We start from the raw sequence: 21181 nt of genomic DNA on the forward strand, positions 1-21181 counted from the left end.
TAGGAGAATAGAACGTATTTTATTTAACAGTTGCTAGCTTGATTTGTAACTTCCAAATGTCTAGACATACGGGGTGAGCCCTCCGTGTGTACTCTTGCCCTGGCCCCGCTGGCACTGGGGTGGGCGTGGGTCAGCCCCACCTGCCGGACCATAGGCTCCACCAGGGCAGGCAGCGTGTGCAGTCCCCGCCCCAGGGCACAGTGTCTGGCACAGAAGAGCAGACAATAAATATTGGCTGTGAGGAACAATGAGATAGGCCAGGTAAAATACTTGGCATGGTACAAATGCCCAATAAATAGTAGCTGTCATGTTTTGAATAAATGAACAGGTGGGTAGGGCTGGGGGCCGAGATCTGTAAACTGAGGTGGCTCATGTCTCAGGAGGAAAGGGGCTGCGGACCCCAGGGGTCACACTTCCGATCCTGGGATTGCGTCCTCTTTCCCCCCACCCCGCAGACTCTCCCACCTCTTCCTGTTAGGTGGGCACCAGGCGGGGATCCTTGACAGCTAGAGGGCTAAGAGGGGCAGGGGGCTCCTGCCAGTGCTTTGCCCCGTCCCCGTCCCCCAGGGGAGAACAGCTGGGGCAGGTTCCCTCTTTGCCTTCAGGCCCAGACAGAAAACACCCACCTTAGTCCCCTTGCTCTGCTCACAGGCCCATGCTGGGGTTGGGGGTTGGGGGTTGGGCAGCTGAAAGGACTGATCCCCCCCACCCCACCCCTGGCTGTGCTCTAGTGTGAGGGGAGCCTTTTCTGGGAAGTCATCATCCACTGGACCCTGAATAAGTCACTTTGCCTCTCCAAGCCTCAGTCACCTCATCTATAAAATGGGATGGTGTGTGGAAATGGTGCATATTTAGCCACCATGAAGAACCCTTGCACAGAACACGAGTGGGCCAGGGAGGGCAGGAGCATGGAGAGGAAGGCAGCTGAAACTGGTCCGCAGCCAGCCTGCCAGAGGGGCCCGCGGCAGTGTCACCCCCGAGGCCTGAGGAAGGCAGGTCCGGCTGCCCATGCTGGAGGCCAGGTTAGTCCTGTTTGGGCAGCGGGGAAGGTGTCTCAGCTGCTTCATGGTCCGCACAGGGCTGGGGCACACGGGGTCTTGGTGAAGGCCTGAAGCAGCCAGGAAGCCCCTCACCAAATTCCTCCTCCCAATGCGGTCCCTCCCAGCAAACTCACCCCCACACACTGTCGCACGCGCACAGCGGGCGGCGCCGCGATAGAAAGCAGAACCCGGTTAACCCCTAACAGGACATGCCCCAGAAAAATCACATTTTGCCCACCAGGGGTCACCATAGCCTCGGACCCGCGGCGGGGGGGGGGGGGGGGGGGCGAGAGGGGGAGCGGTGCGAACGTCACAACCGCCTGCAGACGGGTGGGAGGCGGAGGGTCTTGGCGAAGTCCAGCCAGGTGGCCTCCAGCCGCCCCAGTCCCAGGTCCGCAGTCAGTGCGGCGGGAAGATATCCGAGCACTGCTGCAGGATGAGCTCCACCACCTGGTTCTGGAACACCATGGTCATGGGCATGCTGGTCTCTTCTGTCTCCGGCCGCAGCAGCGTGGGCCCGAACACGATGGCCACGCTCTGCACCGACATGCGGTTCTGCTCGCCGTGCTCGATCACCCTGCGGTGGGGTGGGTGGAATCAGGACCCAGAGCTGGGGGGAAACAGGGGGGAGGGTCCTGCCAGGACCCGCCGCCCTATTCCCACCCGCCCACCCTGCTCACCGGCACAGGTGCTGGAAGAGCAGCCGCAGCGTGTCGTGGTTGGGGGCGGGCAGCGAGCGCACCAGGTCACCCACACAGCGGCTGCGCTGGGCCTGATTCTGCAACTCTGCGCAAGGGAAGGGTCAGAGAGAGGGAGTCGCAGAGGGAGGAAGGAGGAGGAGGGTGGGCTCTGCGAGGGGAGCGGGGTCAGCCAGCGTGGTGGCACAGAGCCCGGCCAAGAGGGTGGGCCGAGGCAGGACAGTTCCACCCCTGCCCCATCCACCCCACCTCCCGCAGGTGCTCACTGATGGCCGCGATGAACTGGCGGAAGTGTGAGAAGGGGAAGAGGGGCTCGGGCAGCTCCCGGAAGAAGAGCTTCAGCGCGCCGGTGATAACGTGCACGTCCTCCCAGCGTCCGTCGTCCAGGTCGAGGCGCTCATCTGAGGCAGAGGAAGAGAGGTCAGGGCCCCTTCGCGCCTTCAGGCCCTGGGGCAGGGATGGGGACCAGCCTCACCCTGGTCCACCTTATAGCGCAGCTTCTGGATAGTGGCCAGGTTTCCACTGATGCGGTACAGCCCATTGATGTCCAGCCCTGGGGCAGAGGGAGGCGCGGACCTGGGTTGGGTGGGGTGGGGTGGGGTGGGGCTGAAGCCCCTGGGGACTCCTAGTCGAGGCCTCCCGTTCTTTCCCTGCTCAACCCTGCGCCCACCCAGGGTCTCCATCCTGCAGACTGGGCGGGAGGCCCGGCCCAGCCCGCCGCACATACCGCGCGCCTCGACGGTGCGGATGCACTGCTGCACGAAGCGCGGCACCGGGCTGCGCTCGCGCTCGCACAGCTCTGCCAGGGCACAGCCGAACACCTGGTCTGGGGGAGAGGCTCGTTAGCGCCACCCGCGCGCCCTCTGCGAGCCGGGTACCTTTGATGTAGCCCTTCTCCCGCAGCGACTGCAGCGTGGGCCGCCTCTGCAGAAACTTGCGGAGCTTGTGCTGGACCTTCTTCCGGTCGCTCTCCAGACCCTCGGGGACCAGGGCGGATGCGCCTGCCGCAGGGGAAAGTAGGACCTTGTGAGTTAGTTGGTGGCATCTGGGTTGTGAGCTGGGCAGGCCCCAGCGGGCATCACCCGCCCTGCACACACCTGTACTCAGCCGCGTGTCATCCTCTTTCTCCTGCCAGCTCCCCAGGCGCTCACTGGACCCGAAGTCCACACTGCCGCTCTCACTTTCCTCCTCCGGGGGCAAGTCTGCGGACTGCAATCGCAGAGCTTCAGAGAGGCAGGGCCATGGGCCAGCTGGGGGTCCTTCCAGGATGGGGCAAGGGACCTGAAATGCCCTCCCAGCAGGTACGGTCCTCAGACAAAGCGATCTCTCTTCCCTTACCCAGGTTAACTCCCCTCACCTCTACTATGGAACCTCAGCACATTGGCCTCCCTTAGCTGCCTGGAGCCCTACAGGTGTTGGAATCAGTCACACTATCCTCCCCTCCCCACCTCCCAGTGCCTGGCCCCTCTTCCTGTATTTGCCTCAGCTCCTGTAGCCGCACCCAGTGTGTGCCTCCCAGTTCTGAGCTTCTAATTCCAGCTGGGGCCGGAGCACTGCCAACAACTGACCAACATCGCCTCTCTGGCTCTGGGTTCCTACCTCTGTTAATACAGCCAAAAGCTGCACCCGGTGTTGGCTCATAGGGAATTAAGGGTCAAAAAGCCTCAGGTCATTTCCAGGTAAATAGTTGCCAGAGGAGACCTGCCCTATCTGTACTTATGCAATTGATATTTTGAACCTAGGAAATGGGAGATGCATGAAATCAATACTTTTAAACTTCACCTTCTAGTTTCAGCCTGCCACTCCCGCCTAAAGTTGGTTCCCAGAGTATTTACTTTTCCTCCCGCCTCCCTCAAAATGGGAAATTCCTCTAGGATGAGCCCCCACTGCACGTGGAGAGTACACCTGCAGGGCCACCCCCAGGCTGGATTCACAGATTACAGAAGGCAGTTTCTTTAGCAGTCTGTCCTGCCATCCCAGCCATGCAGGGGGACACTGCATTTGCAGGGAGTGGCACTTGCCTACTGGTGCCACAGAGGTCCCTGTGTCCCCCAGTGAGCACAGCTGCCGTGCAACCGCTGGCCACCCCTCCCTACTGGGCCTATAGACCTCAGGCCCTGCCTACCAGTTCCTGGATGCCCTGGGCGATGGCCTTGTGCCAGGTGCTGACGATGGCCTCTGAGTCGTGCTGGATCAGGTACTCCGAGCCATCTCGGCTCCGTAGCTAGAGGGACACAAATCATTGGGTCATCTCTGGTTCCCTGGGTCTGCCCTGGGGGTTGGCCCCGAGGGGGGTGGGTGCAGAGACCTGTCCCCTACCCCCAGGAGCTCAGAGCCTAATGGAGCCAAGGGCTTCCACCTCCCTTAAAGCAGAGGGTGACAGCTTCTCTGTGTTACAGATGACCAAATAGAGGCTCAGCAAGTTTTAGCAGCTTCCTCATGGGCACACAGCTAGTGGCAATGGAGGGCAGATCTCCATGGCTCAGCTGTTGGGGAAACGTCCCCTGCCCCATCCCACCTCCCCATGAGCCGCAGGACGTGGCAGGACTGACCCAGAGCACTGGCCTGCAAGAAACTAAGGGAGGGAAGCTTCCTGAGGGACAGCCCCAGCCACTGGAGCTAACAGGGAAGGAAATGTGGGGAGAGAGGATTCGAAAGCAGATCATGGCTGATCCCAGAGAACGTGAGTGTCCCCCAAGCCCCTCCCATATGCTCCCTGAGGACCTAGAGTGCTGCCCCTCCTTTAGCAGCCAGGAGATCCGCCCCCCCCCCCCCCCCCCCCAGCCTCCAGCCTGGGCAGTGCATTCCCTTTCAGCCCACTTCATAGAGAAGCAGAAATTCAACCCAACGCCAGAGGGAGACTGGCTACAACAGGCCTGATGCTCCAAGCCCTTTCTGATTGGATGGATCCTCTGCAGCCTCTGGCTCTGAGGCCCGAGTTCAGGGTTAATGCGAATGTTGGGCTGTGGCAGCCCCCACCAGCCCTGCCCTCAGGTCCAGGGAGAGAGGCAGCAGAAACCGTCTCAAACAAGGAACAACTTCTAGGATCAGAGAGGATTGTCTTTCCGCTGCCCCCCTTTTAAACTTATACATGAGTACTATTAATACTTAAACTGCTTTAAAAATGAAAAAGGAAAAAGAAAAAGGCATGTTCCACCCCTCCACCGCCCTTGCAAAGACTAGAGAACCTTGAGCGGCGGCCAGCAGGCCCCACTGTAATCTAAGCAGGCGGGGCCCTGCCGGGGATGACCCCAGAGAGTGGCCTAATGACACTTCTACAACAACCTCCATTATCGGTGGCAGCTCTCTCAAAACATACTCAGTTCGTATTTGAAAGTTTCAGACCAAAGACAAAGCTGTTCTGCAGATTCGTTCTGGTTAAAAAAAAAAAAAGGCGGCCAAGCTACATAGCTACACAGAACGTACTGCACAACACGTCGATCCTGCCGCACGCACAGGCAGGCTGAGGGTACTAGTGGCTCTGAGGGGACTAATACATTTTCTGTGGCTTTGGGGTGACTAGGAAGACTTGCTGTGGACATTTCCTGGGCCCAACTAACCCATCTGTCCTCGGTGGTATAGAATTTGGGGCTGTCTCTTGAGGAACATCCTGGAGTTGCCTACAGGCCACCCTGTGTGGAGGGAGGGTGGCCGCCAGCCAGCCAGGAGGCAGGGGGTTCCTTGACTTCAACTCAGGACTGTCAGCCTTCCCTTGGCCCGAGCAGCTGCCAAGAGCACCATCTGCCTTCCGCTCCTTGCCAGCAAACACGGCTCAGAAAGTCCTGCTCTGAAGCTTTCATCAAAAGCCCACGGATGATCTCCGTAAGAGAACTGTCTTTGAAGGCTGTCCTTCGAGGTCAGAGAAGGGACATGGCTAGCAAATGTGATGTCCTTCCTCCATGTGACACTATGGCAGACATTGCTACTTGATCACAGAATCCTACCCTGCTAAGCCTGGAGAAGGCTCCAGAATTCTCAGGGTAGCTCCAAATCAGAGTAGCTCATGGGATGAAACCAGTTTTCCAACTCTGCTCTGTAGATATCCTGGTTCGAGAACTGAATGAAGCTTGGTGAGTTATCAGAAAGCTACACGCTCAGGCTCCTTGCAGAATGGCTTTTTCTGAGCTGAGATACAAGGTTATGCTTTTGGCTATCATCATAATATGGTACCCAAACAGCCCTGAGACCCCTAACTAAACCGCCCGGGGGGCTCTTTTGCAGGCACTGGCCTCATGCCTCTAGATCCCATGTTTCTGGAGCTACACACTAGACATTTTTTAAGAGCTAAGGCTTAGGCTGGGTGCAGTGACTCACGTCTGTAACTCCAGCACTTTGAGAGGCTGAGGTGAGAGGATTGCTTGAGCCCGGGAGTTTGAGGCTACACCCCTGCACTTCAGCCTGGGCAACAGGGCCAGCCTGCCTCTGGGGGGAAAAAAAAAAAAAGCACTAAGAATTAGGAAGACACTTTGATCCTAGGGGTAGGTTGTGTTGTTATTTTTTCAATAAGAGCCATGTAACTGATAGGCCTTCTCTTTTCACCTTTGATACCAGGAAAACTGGAGCTAAATTTGTGCAAACACCACCACCCTAGCACCTGGGTCTCACGTGCCCCTCCTTCCTCTCCACCTTGAGCCCGTGTCTCACTTGTTTTGCCTGGTCCTAGTTTTAACAGTTCACTGCACGTATGTTTTTGTTGTAACTTGCCTCAAAATGTTTAGGGACTGAGGTGTGGGGAATGAGTAGTTTAAAAACATGACAGTGGGCAGGGCACGGTGGCTCACGCCTGTAATCCTGGCACTCTGGGAAGCTGAGGTGGGAGGATCACTTGAGCCCAGGAGTTTGAAACCCGCCTAAGGAAGAGCGAGATCCCATTTCTACTAACAATAAAAAAAATTAGCCAAGCGTCGTGGTGTGCACCTATAGTCCCAGCTACTCGGGAGGCTGAGGCAGTAGGATTGCTTGAACCTAGGAGTTTGAGGTTGCTGTGAGCTATGAAGATGCCACTGCACTCTAGTCTGGGTGACAGAGCGAGACTCTAGCTCCAAAAAATAGAAAAGGAAAAGGAAAAGAAGACAGCATGTGAACAGTGAAAGGGGTGGCACTGGGAGGACCCTTACCTGCTGCAGGACCCTGACAGCTCGTGCACTGCCCTGGCTCATTCACTGGGGCCTCAGTCCAGCGGGAAGCTGGGCTCTGGCCCAGGGGCAGGGATGGGGACCTGGGGAGAAAGAGCAGGTTGCCCAGCCCGTCAGGGTAAGCACCAGGGCCAGGGAGCTTCCTGCCTCGGGTTGGGATGCGGCCACCATTCTAGGCAGGACAGGGTCTCATCTCCCTCTACTTCTCACCACCCTCCAGGGCAAGGACGAGTAACTCAGTTCCTGGGGAGGGAACTGCAGAATCCCTGGCCTTGAGCCCCGAGAATTGCAGCCCCAGCTCTTCCCAGGTGCTCCTCCTTGGGGCTCGCCTACAGTGAGGGTCCCTGGACATCAGGACGCCCCTTCCCTCCTCCTCCCCACCCCACCACTCACCTCCAGCACATTCTTCTTGCTGGATTTGTCTTTGGGGGCCCAGGAGAGAGAGGCCCCCTTCAGCTCCACCGTTTACTCAGGGGTGGAGAACTTGGAGGGCTGCCTCTGTGGGACAGGGAGGAAGGGTGGGCAGGGTCACAGGGAGCCCTCAGCTCAGATGGGCCTGCTGCTGCACCCTGGCTATAGGGACAGGATGGGGTTGCCGGCAGGGCCAGGCAACAGCTCTGGGTGAAAGGGACCCGAGGGTTCCTGGAACCCAGAGATCCTGCTGGCTGGCTTGTCCCTTGCTGCCTGCCCGCCCAGGAGTCGGACGGAAGGAGCAGAGCCCCATCCCTGTGAGCAGGTGTGTCCAGCCCCCAGCCTCCCTGCCCTCCAGCCTGGAGCTGTCCACCCTCAAGGACTGCTCCCCCTCCCCAAGTGGCTGAAACTGCTTGTCCTGGGGTGAACCTGCTGTTATCACCGCCTCCTTGCCAAGGCCCAGCTCCTTTGACACTCATGGACCCGCTATCTCAGACCTGGTCTTTTCTAAGCCAGACAGAGCAGCTGGGGTGGTCCCTGCCCTGGGGGCCTGGGCCTCACCAGGCCAACTGCAGTTGAGGTCTTTGAGTCCTTGAAGAATGTCAGGACACCACCCTCCAGCACCGTCCAGGAGGCACTCCAGTGCTTCTTCCTAGATGGGGGTGGGGAAGCGGCGGGTGGGCAGGACTTAGATTTGGTCCTAGGCTGAGGCCCCCCTCCTAGCCCCAGGACCAGGGCACCTGACTGTGAGGGGTAGACTCCCAAATCTAACACCTGGTAGCCAGGTGACCTTGGGCAAGTCACTTTAATCTCTCGGTGCCGCAGTTTCCTCACAGGACCTCTCATGAAGTCACTATGAAGATTAATAAGAGCCTGGCATGTGGGAAGTGAACATCTTTAAGGCCCACCCTGCCCTAGTCTAGGTGCAGAGGGGCTCTCCCCGGAGCCGCTTTGCCTCGTCCACCGTCCTGGTGCGACGCAGCATCCCTGCCTTGTCCAGGGTCTTGATCTAAGAGAGAGAAGCAGAAAGGGGGGGTAGTCCAGGGTGAGCCCTGGGGGGCAGAGGCTAGTCTCCCCCTCAGCTGCAACTCCCCACGGGCTGGGCCTGTGTCTCCACTGAACGCTCGTTACCAGCCCAGCCTCCTGGCTGGAGAGGGTGGTGCCTGCTCCCCAGCAGCAGCGGCAGGAGAGATTCCTTCCCACTTCCCAACCTCACCCACCTCTGGGGCCCAGTGCTGGGGCCCATGGGGGAGATAGATGTGTCCCACCCAGTCCTTACCCCCAGGATCTCCAGAAACTCCCCATTTCTTCTGTGGTGGTCTTACCAGGGCCTTCATGACACCTCCATTACCTTCTCAGGGGGGCTGACCTGGGCTGGAGTGTCACTGTCATGACTGGATTTTCGGATGCTTCCATGGGCAGGCACAGGGACCTGGGGAGAAAGCCACTGTCATGTATAGGCCCCCCGGCTCCCCCCAGCACTCTCCCTTCCCCGGCTGGTTACCTGGGGCAGCTCCCACCGGACGGAGGAGTCGTCTGGGTTGTAGAAGTACGGTTTCCCGTGCTGGTCCTCCAACCTCACCCACTGTGGGGAGAGGGATGATCAGGGCCCCCCCCCAGGTCATGAGAGGGGAGAAAATGCTCCCTCCAACCAGGGTCCAAGACAGCACCAGGAAGCTCGGAGAGGCAGATGCAGGTGACCCCGAATCTTGGGCTGGCTTAGTCTGCGTGGGAGCTGCAGTTTACAGTACTAAGGGGAGCTACTAGTGAGGAAAGTTGAGGTGAGCGACCCCGCGGCTGTCTGGGTCCATCTGCCCCCTGCCCCTACCTGCTCTTGGGTGAAGTGGTTGGTGTAAAGCGTCTGCTTGTCCTGGCTGATGTGACAAGACCAGCCGGGGGTGCGGTCAAGGGAGAGGTGGGGCCGGGCTCACCGAGGGAGCCCACGGGGGAATAGTCTTCCTCCGGGTAGCTGGTCAGCAACTCGGGGTAGTCCGTCTCGGGGGTGGGGGGCTGCGGGGGCCAGAAGGTGGAGTCAGAGGCTCCCGGTGCCAGTGCTGCCCCGGCCCCGCCCTTTTGGACCAAGCCCAGCCCCTTGCCTCTGGGTCCCTGGGGCTAGGTGGGGCAGGAGGCGGGGCCGGAGGGATCGCAGAGATAGCCCCGCCCCTCAACCCTCAGGTTGGGGCCAGGTGGAGCAGGGGGCGTGGCCAGGGACTCCCAGAGGGGGCCCCGCCCCTCACCCTCGGGTCCCTGGGGCTGCCGGGGCTCAGGCTCGGCTGCATCTCCAGCTCGTCGTCCTCCGGCTCGTCCTCCCAGGCGGTCTCGCCGGTCAGGGGGTTGTAGAAGAACACCCTGCGGCTCTCCTCATCCCAGTACTGGCCCCACTCGGTCTCCAGGCTCTCGCGGCTGCCCACCGAGGTCAGGGAGGTGGCTGGGCTAGCGGAGCCCTCGGCAGTCTCAAAGGGTGACTCCCAGGTCATCACTCCCGTGTCCAGGTTGTAGTAGTAGGGACGCCCCGTGCTGGCGTCCGTGTGCGTCTCCCACACCGGGCTGGGGTGCGGGACCGCGGCAGCGCCTGGCGAAGTGGCCCGAGGCTGCCTCTCTACGTTCGCGTACACGGGCTCCGGGGGTTCGTCCACCTAAGGGAGGAAGAAGGAGATGTGACTTTCAGGGGACCACTGGGCTCACAAAGTCCCGACTCAGCCATTTGCCACCTGGGCGACCTTCTGAAAGTCACAATGCCTCCCTGCCTCGGTTTCCCCGGGTATAAAATGTCTGCTCTGCCCATTCCGGAAATTGTAGTAAAGATAGAATGAGGAAATGTTCTTGAAAGTGCTTTTCAAAGTATTCAGTGCTGCAGATGGATGGGACAATTGCATTAATTACATTTATTATCAATAATATGGATAACCCAGATCTCACAGCTGTGTACTCACAGAGGCAGTAAGATGTTGGGCACGAACAAAGAAGTGGCCTGGGACCCACCGCTTTTGGTGGTCCCCATTCAGAGCCCTGTGCATTCTACAGCCCCCAGGGAACGTTCCCGCCCCTCCTTCCCTCCCAGCCTAGAAAGCTCTGGCATTGGAATGAACATGGCCTCTGGATTTGGGGCTAAAATTTTCCAATGTGGAATTTGCAGGTGTCAGAACCAATTCCAGACAAGAGAGGGAGAAAGAGATGACAGCCAGATGGGCCAGAAATGGACAGGCAAAGGAAGGTATGACCCTTTCCGCCTCCAAAACAAAGTGAGGGCGACTGGGGGGTTTAGTCCCACAGAAGGTGAGCCTGGTGTGTCTACCGTGCTCACAGAACAGAAGCTCTCCCGGTGCACACCTCGGGGCTCCCTGCTGGCTGCAGGGCAAAGTCTGAGTCCTTTACCAGGCATAAGAGGCCACGATTGCCTGCCTGTGCTTCTACCTTATTTGCTGCCACTCCTTGCTCCTTGCCCTGAACTCTAATCCAGTTGTGAGAAGTCCCCACCCTCTGCTGTGTCTCCTGCAGGCCTGGCTCATTTCACAGCCTGCCCTGCCCCAACTCCGCCCGTTTCTTACCTGGCTGACTCCTTTTCCTTCTTCAGGACTCAGCCCAGGTGCCAGGTTCAAGATCTTTCCTGAGATTCCTCCCACGTGCCACCACCCTCAGCCCAGCAGAGGGACAGATAATGAACATTATCAAGCCCCATGTAGAATAGCATTATGTTTTCTAAGAATACATAATGCCCCAGGGAAAAAGCAGATTTCAAAATGGTAGAGTTAGCATAATTTCAATTTTGTGTTTTTGGAAACCTTCCAAAATGCTAAGAGAGGTCTCTCTCTGGGCAGTGTGGTGATAGCAGTTATATTTGTTTTTGTTTTGTTTTCTTCTTTAAACTTTTCTGCAGCCTCAACATTGCACCACAAAACTTCTAGGAAATCATAGAAGTTCCTTGTATACCATGACATACATGTTCACTAAGCTCTAAACTCCTCAAGAGGGGAAGCATGCCCTGCCCACGGTAGCCTCTCCCTGGATCTTAGGCAGGAGCCTAAAAAAACATTCATTCCTTTTTCACCAAACTGATGGGAAAGAGGAAGCTTGTGGGGGGAGGGCAGGGGTTCCCAAAGAGGAAGCGTCTGGGCAGATGTGGTAGCAGAGGGAACCAGCGTCTGGATCCTGCCAGCCATGCAGAGGATACGAGGGATTCTGACCACACCACTACCTGCCCGCTGGGCTGCCTGGTTTCTCTCCTCCAGACTTGGTCACCAAGGCAATGTGCCCTCCCATACCTGTGTGCCCACATGCACCCAACTCCTGCCTGCACATCCACGTCCATGTACATGTCTGTGCCCCCCACGCTGTAAGGACCCAGAGGAGGGGGACAGGCACCAGCTGCCCCTCCTTAACCAAGGTCAGATCTTCCTCCTGGCCTCTCCTCCCTTCACCCTCTCATGTAGGTGGGCATTGAGCTCTGGCCAAGCACAGTGGACACAAGCCCCAGTGAGCTGTGGCCCCTCCTCCAAGCCCTTGGGGACCGTCTTATCCTCTCCCACCAGAGGTGCTTCCTCCCCAGCCCCAAGGGCCAGGCAGCACTCTGACAACCCACCCCCCCCATCAAGGCCAGATCGCTCCCAGTTCAGGCTCTGACCCCCACCCTCCTGCCTTGAGCCCCAGTGATCCTTTTGTCCCCACCGCCATTCTCCTTTCTCCCTGGCCCACGTCCCCCAGGCCCCTCCTCTCCTGCACCCACTGTGGGCTCAGAGAAAGGACACCCGAGTAGAGCCAGGTGTGGTGTGGATTCAGGGAGAGGGACACCTGGTGAGGTCCCATTGAGAGCAAGTCTGGGCCCCACACCCTACTCTGTCCTTGAAAACTCTCCCATCACTTCCCACTGATCCCCTATGCCTGGCTCAGAAGCCCAGATCCCAGGTGTAGACTAATCCCGTCCTCCTTACCAAGGTGGGGGGCAGGAGGGAATCACAGAAGTCTGGAGGCCTCATACTTGTCACACATGGGATCCATCTCTGTCCCTATCCTGAGGCCAGGGTCTTGGACACACTGCCCACACCAACATGGGTCACCAGGAGAGATGCAGCCAGGCCCCAGAGACAGGGGCAGCCGCTGCAAATTCCAGTGTCGCCAGAAACTCTGAGCCCCAGGGAGGGGCTGGGAGGGGGAGGGAAGCGCCCTCAGCACTGCCCTGCCTGCAGGTGGAACAAGGGGCAGTCTCCCCCTGTGACAGGGATCAGAAGAGTGGGGGTGCTGGGACCACAGAACTGGCAGCCAGCATCTCACCTGCTTCTCTTCCCCTGTAAGGGTCAGGCCCACACGACTGGGGTCTGCCAGCGGTTCCGGTTCTGGCCCACACTGCAGGGACTGAGCAAACCTACAGTGCTCCAGCCACTCTTAGCTACAGAGGTTGGCTCTCAGCCCTGGGTCTGGGCTTCCCCTCCCAAGGGAGAGGAGGTGATGACCACAGGGCTCCCAGTGGGGTCCTCCTCCCTCAACCACACCTTCTCGCCTCTGAGAGGGGAGGGGCAGAGGACATGCCAGAACAACCAGCTGCACAACCCCCACCTCTGCCCCTCTGACCTCACCCCCCCTTCCCTCCTAGGAGGTGCTGGGGCAGAGGCAGGTGCACTAGGAAATCCTATCCTCTGCTGCCAGAGGCAAAAGAAATGCCCCCCAGTTGCCCCCAGGCAACTCAGCCCGGGGACAGGCTCAGGGGCCGCGAGGGGTCATGGGCTCCCCTGTGGACTCAGTGAGCCTGCTAGGTGCCACCCCGGCTGGGTGGAGGGAGAGCGGGAAGGAACCGTGAGCTTTGTCTCCAGGAGCTCAACCGCGTCCACAGGGTGGGTCCCTCCCCCGGCTACACCTACACCAGCCAGGACAGAGGCTGGTCTCACTCTGTGACCACCCAGCCTGGCTCAGAGCTACACATCCACCAAAGGTGGGGGGCTGCGGGCGACCCTGCAGGGTCCTGGTCCTCAAGCCTCAGAGTATTTGGGGGAGCCCTGCCTGGCTCAGCTCTGAGGCTCTGAAGGAGCTGGTTTGGGCTGGGGCCTGGGCAAAGTATTTTGTTTTAAGGCTCCTCAGGGGATCCGACCTTGCAGCCCAGGTGAGGCGCCAGGGCTCACAGTAGTCTTATCACGGGGATGTAGCTTGAGATTCCAAACATAATGGCCTTAGGTGAGATTCTTCTCTTGGGCTTGGGGTGGAAGCTTGGGTTGAGCAGGAGAAAGGAATAGAGTGGGAGTCCAGAGACTTGGGTTCCCCTGTAGACAGCTGCAGCTTCTCTCTGAGCAACCGCTTGAATTTCTGGGCCTCAGTTTCTTTATCTGCAGAATGGGGCTGTCATCCCCGCCCCCTTACAGGGCTGGTTTCTGTGAAAGACTCGAGCAGGCCCCTGGGTTCATGGGGAAAAGCAGGGCTGCACTTCTGCTTTTCTGACTTCGCATTTCCTTTTGACTGGGTGACCTAGGCCTTGGACTCTGCCCCCAGCCTCTGGGTGACCTCATGGGGCTACCTGCTCGGGCTGCTCCTCCAGGGCAGGGTGGGATCTGGGGTGGGGCCCCTTCAGGGACTCGCGTCACCTGAGCTCTCAGTAAGGCTGGCAAAGACCCAGCAGATCCCGCTGGGGCCCGGAGGATCAGAAACAGTACAGCAGAGAACCTCCCAGCCCAGGGAGGTGGGAAGACGTGACCAGGGGGTGGCCACCTTTTGCCTGTCCCCTCAAAGGTATCCCTGTCTGCATGCACCATTCCTTCTCCCGCCCCCAGTGGAGGGCACGGGGCCTCCTGTCCAAGCCAACCTCCCCAGCCTGGGCCTAGAGGACCCCATAGCCTCCCACTTGCTCGGAAGTGACCTCAAATCTCCAACCCTTCCCCTCCTGACTACCTTTGTCCCTTTGGAATTTCAACAAACTCAAGGTCTCTCCATCTCAAAAAGAAAAAGTGTGCTCTCTGGACCCCGCTCACATCGCCTTTTACCGGCTAATTCCTTTCTCCCTTCCTCCTTGTCACAGCTGACTTCTCTGTCCCTCCCTTAGACACCAGCCCCCGGCTCGGAAGGCCTTCCACGCTCCCTTGATGACAGATCCGGTCCTTCTCCGGCCCGACTGGGCTGGGGCTGCGCCGCCTCTGCCAGGGGCTCAGTGCCGGGTGTCTCACCTGGCTTCTCGCTCTGCCGCCTGCGAGAGCGCGACCAGCTGTAGGTCACCGACTCGCAACCCCCCTCTAGGCTCACACATCCACCTGCTGCCTGGGTGTCCTTTGTAGGCCTCAAAAGACATCCAAAATCAAACTGGCTCCCTTCCCTGTGTCAGCGTCACCCCTGTTACTCAGGTAGAATCAAATCATCCTTGACTTCTTCCTCCTTAGCGTCATCTGTCACTGAGCCCGGGTGACCCCCCTGCCTGAGCCTGTCAGACCCTACGGGTTCACAGGTAACACGGGTTAGAAGGACAGGGAAACACTGCCACGAGGAAGCCAGCACACACAACAGAGGGACACCCCACAGGGCAACTGGTCTGGGCTCTTGAACGAGTCAGTGTCAAAGCACAGGAAAGGGTGGGGGGTGTTCAAAAGAGATTAAAGAGACAACCAGAAGCAAGGAATGACCTTGGACTGGATCCTGGTGCAAACAGACCAACAGAGTGAGAGACGGGGGTGGGGGGGTTGGATATGTGTTAGGACAATAGGGGCGACCTGACTATATATAGCCTGGGTCTTAGACCATATTCAGAACGAGTGTTAATTTTGTTAATAACTATAATAATGGTAAGGTGGTTATGAAAACCAAAACATTACTTTTCAGAGATGCATGCTGAAGTTTTCAGGGATGAAATAGGTTGTCTGGAATTTATAACTCCTCAGTGGAAAATAAATAATAAACTAAATAAATAATGAAAATAAACATGGCAAATATTGTTATATCTAGGTGATGGGTATAATTACATTCATTTAAAAAAATATCATTTGTGACCAGCCTCAGCAAGACCTTGTCTCTACAAAAAATAGAAAAAATTAGCCAGGCATGGTGGCATGCACCTGTAGTCCCAGCTACTGGGGAGGCTGAGGCAGGAGGATGGATTGAGCCCAGGAGTTTGAGGTTGCAGTGAGCTATGATGATGTCACTGCACTCTAGCCTGGGCAACAGAGAGAGATTCTTTCTCAAAAAAATAAAACAATTAAAAAGTAAATTCTTTTTACTTATCTGTAAAAAGAATTTGAAAATTTTCATAATAAAAATGAAAAAAAATTCCTCAAACATTTTTACTATTTGCCATCCTCACTGTTAGTACCATACAATGGTACAAGTTTTTCATTATTTCTCATCTGGAAACAGACTTGCCCTTCTAGCTCTCCCCTACCCTGAGCTGTCACAGACAACGTGATTTCAGTCCCTTTAAGATGCAGTTCCAGGGCTGGGGATTCTGGGAATATGGCAGCTTAAGCACATCCTGCTTCTCAGCTGCTCCCACCTGCAACCTTGTACTGCTCCCACCTGAAACCTTCTGCTGCTCCCACCTGCAACCTTCTGCTGCTCCCACCTGCAACCTTGTACTGCTCCCACCTGAAACCTTCTGCTGCTCCCACCTGCAACCTTCTGCTGGAGTACACAGGGGCTGGGCAGGTGGGTGGGCAGGACCTGGCTAACACAGGTGAGAGGCTGTGCCTCAGGTGGAGGCTGGAAGCCGGGGAACCCTGGGGTGGGCTGGCCTCCCTTGAGACCCGGGGGAGGGGGCGGGGGGGGGCAGGGCCCTTATACCAGATCCCCAGCCCCCAGGAGCTGAGGAGGAGCAAAGAGGTGGGCTAGGCACTCTACCCTTCAGACCAGGAGGCCCGAGGAGGCAGGGAGCAGGGAGAATTCCTGCAGGTGTCCTTATACCAGAGGTGTCCCAGGCCTACGGGCCCATTGGCAGAGACCACCACCCTTTCTCCACTCTAGGGCCCTCCACCAAGTGGGGTCTCCAACAGCTTGACCCCAGCCCTAAGGAGCAAGGACACATAAACTCCACCCTTCCAACAGCTCAGCAGCCGGAGAGAGGCAGGACAAACAGAGCAGCACAATCCGCTGCTGCTGTCAGACCCCAGTACAGCTGCGAACAGGAACATACTAAAGACACCGTGACAAATCATGAGAGAAAGACGAACTTGTCAGTAAAAGGTCATGGGACAACTGCTTGGCCATCTAGAACAAAACAAATAAGGTGGATCCACATATCACTCTGTCCACCCAGAAAAACCCTCAAAGGATTAAAGATTTAAATGTTAAAAAAATGAAGCCATAAAAATAAAGAAGAAAACAAACACATTTCTATATACTGTAGATGAATAACAGACTTTGTAACAAAGACTCAAAATCTAAAAGCCATGAAATAAATGATTGATACATTTGACTATATAAATATATTTCAAGAAAACTTGTGTCACAAAACAATACCATTAGCAAAGTCAAAAGACACATTGCAGAGGCAGATATTATAACTCATGTAATAGATAAAGGGCTATTTTCCCTAATATAGAAAAAGCTCCTAGAAATCAATTAAAAAAACCCAATAACGTAACACACAAATGAGCAAAGGACATAAATAGACCATTCATAGAAAAAGAAAAACCAATAGCCCTAAAATACACAAAAAGAAACCGTCACTGGGGTGCAAATTCAAACCACCTTAAGATATTTTATGTTCAGATGGGCAGCAAACAAAAGTTGTTAGCAAGACTGAGGGGAAACAGACAGTCTCGTTTGTGTTGGTGAGAGAGCAAATCGGTAGACACCTTGTGACCGGCAATTTGGCAATACCTATCACACACCTATTATTTACCCTTTGACCCAGAAATTCTACTTCTGGGATTTTTCCTACATTTATCTGTACATGTACAAAAGATCATTCATCGTGGCATTTGTAATAGCAAAAGTTGGGAAACAGCCCAGTGTCCATCAGCGGGAGGCTGGTTAAATGAGTTATGATACATCCTTGCAGGGGAAGCGACGCAGCTGCAGGGAAGGAGAGGGAGCCTCTCTGGGCACAATCTCCAGGACACACTGCTAGATCAGAAAGGCAAGAAGTAAACAACTGCAGGATGGTGTGTCCGGCATACTACCTTTGTGTAAGAGCACAGAAAGTCAAGTAATCAGACATACATTCATCCTTGTTTGTGTGCAGAAACTCTGCAGGAAGAGACAATGAATGAAAGTGCTGACTTTTGAGTTGACAGAGAACAGAGCAAGGAAGCAGGGGTGTGTGCGATTTCTACTACATACTTTTTAATATTGCTTTGATTTTTAAAAAACCTGTGAATATATTATCTAGTTAAAATAAATTGAAAGCTATTAGCAAGACAGAGGGGCTGGAAAATGAAATTGTAACTTGTACAAAACACAAGAACTCTTAAGGAGACTTGAGTCAAGCAAAAAGTTAAAAAAAAGAACCCCTGTTTTTTCGAACTTAAAATATATCATTGTACTAAGTGAAGGAGAAGACAATCACTGTTGAGATTCATGTCTGTGGCCTGGAAGATCGAGCCTCAGAGCAAAAGTACATAGAGAGGAAGTGAGCTGGGAGGAACCCAGGCAGGACAGCTCACTCGAAAATGAAAGAAAAAGTAAAAGAGAAAATAGTCAAGAAATAGATTTTTTCCTGAGCTGAAAAAAGACTTGAATCTACAGACTGACAGGTTCGGTGGGGTCCAGAGGAGAGGATCCCCATCCAGACACAGGCTACAGAGTGTGTGTTTGACTATGTGTTTGACAGGAGCCCCAGGGGAGGAGGCGGAGCCATTATTGCAATGGCAAATGTAACCGTGGAAGACAAAGGAAACCAACACGTGTAAAATAAGCCAGCATAGAAAACCGAGTACAGCCTGTCAGTTATTAAACGAAACTCGAACAGATCGAATTCTCCTAGTAAAAGAATCGGCTCGGGTGTTGAAATGCAGTGATATGGTGTATACAAGAAATGCAGTTTAGACCCAGCACGGTGGCTCACGCCTGTAATCCTAGCACTCTGAGAGGCGGAGGTGGAGGCGGGAGGATCGCTGGAGGTCAGGAGTTCGAGACCAGCCTGAGAAACAGCAAGGCCCCATCTCTACTATAAAATGGAAAGAAATTAACCAGACATGCAGTTTAAAAAATGATAATGGTTGAAAATAAAAGAGTTTATTTTTAACGTAATATAATGTAAAATAAAGAGTGGCCATAGTAAAAATAGAAGGGTAAAATTTCAGACTAAGCACTAAAACAGGATAAAGAGAGACGACATGTAATGACAGGAAGGCACAATTTGTAAAGCTAGAACATGCCAAATCTGCATGCTCCCGATTGTCCCATTGTTAAATATGAAAAGCAAAAACTAATAAAAACAACAGAAGAACTTTATAGGGAAAATTTGAGAGAGAGGTTTAATAAAACTGTATCAAAATAAGAGACCAAAACCAAAAAGGATACAAAGGAAGTGAAAGTTTGAATTATACATAATCAATAAACTTAATAAACTTGATTTGACACCTATGGGACCTTCAATCCCTTAAATAGAAAGTATACATTTTTTCAATATGTCTATGAAAAACTTAGAAAAAACGATCTACTTGAGCACAATCAATAAAAAATTTTAAAAATGTAATGTATACAAATCTAGAGAAAACAAATGCTTTCCTAGTAAAATATAAAATAACCAAAATTAACTAGAGAACCAGTAGAAAATTGAATAGACATAATTATCAGCGAGAAAAAATCTGCCACTGAAAAAGCACCGGGTCCAGAGGGCTTCATGGGAGGAAATTGTAGAAACCTTTAGATTTTGCCTCTGGCAACACCTTCCTCCTCCAGGAGGCATCCCTAGAGCTTCCTCTGGCAGCAAGAGCCTGCACCCCGCAGACGCGCCACGTCATGTCATAACCGCCCCATAGCGCATCGCCACCCGTATCATGTTCTTCCCATGCCCCAGGGCCTGGCACTGACCACCCGTGCAGCTGGCATGTCGGTACTGATGCCCGTCCCCTCCCACCACTGGACACTGTGGGCTCTAGGAAGGGCAGAGAAAATAGGCGCAGACGGAGGCCGACTGCTGGGGCCCAGGAAGGAGGTGAGGAGGCGGGTGGGCTCGTCAAGGGCCCAGCTCAGGAGGCCTGGGGCTGCAGGGAACCAGGGGCTGAGAGGTGAATAATGGGGCCGGGCTCCGGGGAGATCCCCAGAGGACCATGGGGCCGCCTCACGGCCTGCAGGGGACGGAAGGGTAGGTGGGGAGAGCTCTGGGTGGCCAGAGTTATGAGGGCTGGGGGGGGGGGGACCCAAGAACCTGCTCTCTCACAAGCCAGGTCACAGGCTGGGCAGCGGGGCTCCCGGGCCCAGCAGGTGAGTCACGGGGAGGGAACGTCAGGCCAGCTGTGAGGAAACCAGCCAGCAACCCCAGGGCTGCCCTGGCTGGGGGGCGGGCAGCTGTTGGAGGAGGGGGACAAGGGGCTCCCTGGAGTACCCTCAGCTTGGCTGCAGCTCCCCTGCTGTCACCAGCCCCGCTCGCCAAAGGCCCCTGGCTGGCTCCGAGGGAGGACAGGTGGGTCTGTCCCGAGGCCAGTTGCTGTATCTCAGTCACAGCCACATCGCTCGCCAAAGGCCCCTGGCTGGCTCCGAGGGAGGACAGGTGGGTCTGTCCCGAGGCCAGTTGCTGTATCTCAGTCACAGCCACATCGGGCTTCCCTTGGAGTTTGCGCCAGGAAGTGGGAGCCGGTCTGGGATCCAGAGAGGAGGGGTCGCCGGGGGGTGTTGGGGTTTGGACCGGGATAGGGAAGGGCCCGGTGGGGAGTCTGGGGGGCGGGGAGGGAGCGGGAAACCGCGGCAGCCCCCTTCCCCAGGCGAGGGGTCACTCACGGTTCCTGGAGGAGGGAGAGGAGGGAGAGGAGGGCCCCGGGCTCCTTCCCGTGCAGGACGCCCGCTCAGGTGCGGCGCCGCCCGGGCCGTTGATGTAAGAAGCGGCGGCAGCTGGGCTGTGACTCCTCCTCCCAGCGGCCAACGTCCGCCAGCAGGGGCGGGGTCCCCGCCACAGCCAGGGCGCTCTCTCACCTCCGGGGCGGGATGGTGACCGCACCCAGAAATCAGGACTGCGGCCTCGGGGGAGGGGCCTCGGAGGCTTTAGCCGGGCTTCCCCGGCTCCCTGAGCGGCCACCTTGGGGGAGAGGTGCCCACGCAGCTCCCCTGCCCTCCCCCACCTCTCCCTCCTCAGAAGCCTTTGCTCCCGCCCTCTCCTGAGATGGCAGATTCTGCCACTGCACCCTCAGCCGCAGATAGCAAGGTCAGGGCTTGGAATTCATGTCCAGGACAGGGCTGGGCACGTAGGTGTGTGCAGAAAAGTGAGCACTTGTTTGCCTTTGGCTTGTACTGTCCTTGCTGAGGGTAACAGGGTGGCTAACCCTGAAGGCCACCTGACTGAAATGGCCCAGAACTGACCTGGACACAGTCACTTCCTGGCTGTGTGATCTTTGGCCAGTCACTAAACCTGTCTGAACCTCTGTTTGTACTCAGGGCAAATTGGGGTACCTATGCCTGCCTTCCGAGATGCTGGGAGCTTAACCCTGGGTGCAAGCCTTTGAGTGAGAGCCCACAGGACTGTTAGGTCCTTTGCGACTGTGTCTTATGACGCTTTGGGTCGCCAGTGTCCAGCAGGGTGACCGGCACACACCAGGTGCTCAATATGTGCTATTTGAGTGAACGGTGAATGACAAGGCTGTAAAATGCCATACATGGCAGAGGCTCCTCTCTTCTGGGGCTGCCCTGGCCCTGCCGAGTAGCCTGCCCGGAGCCCTGAGCTGATGCCCTGCAGAAGGGCCCCCCTCACCCTCGCCAGCGACCTCCCTTCTCACATCCTTGCCTCTCTGTTCTGGGCCCTCCCTTATCTTTTCTCCCAGGATCCCCTCTCAGCAGCCCC

The 21181-nt window shown here is 55.9% G+C and overlaps 1 protein-coding gene across 1 annotated transcript; it reads right to left on the bottom strand.

Annotated features, from left to right (window-relative positions):
• On the bottom strand, positions 1–9797 carry LOC123620550 (rho GTPase-activating protein 27-like). The gene is given in 17 exon segments (XM_045525884.1): positions 1–1617; positions 1721–1826; positions 2005–2139; positions 2214–2291; positions 2466–2564; positions 2617–2739; positions 2836–2947; positions 3864–3962; positions 7267–7371; positions 7846–7936; positions 8226–8293; positions 8448–8519; positions 8636–8716; positions 8789–8869; positions 9113–9177; positions 9180–9294; positions 9522–9797. Coding segments are annotated over 17 exon segments (1848 nt in total). The 5' UTR covers positions 9762–9797; the 3' UTR covers positions 1–1439.
• Positions 9798–21181: the final 11384 nt, after the last annotated feature.

The sequence above is a fragment of the Lemur catta genome, chromosome 15, assembly GCF_020740605.2.
Source record: "Lemur catta isolate mLemCat1 chromosome 15, mLemCat1.pri, whole genome shotgun sequence".
Lineage (NCBI taxonomy): Eukaryota > Metazoa > Chordata > Mammalia > Primates > Lemuridae > Lemur > Lemur catta.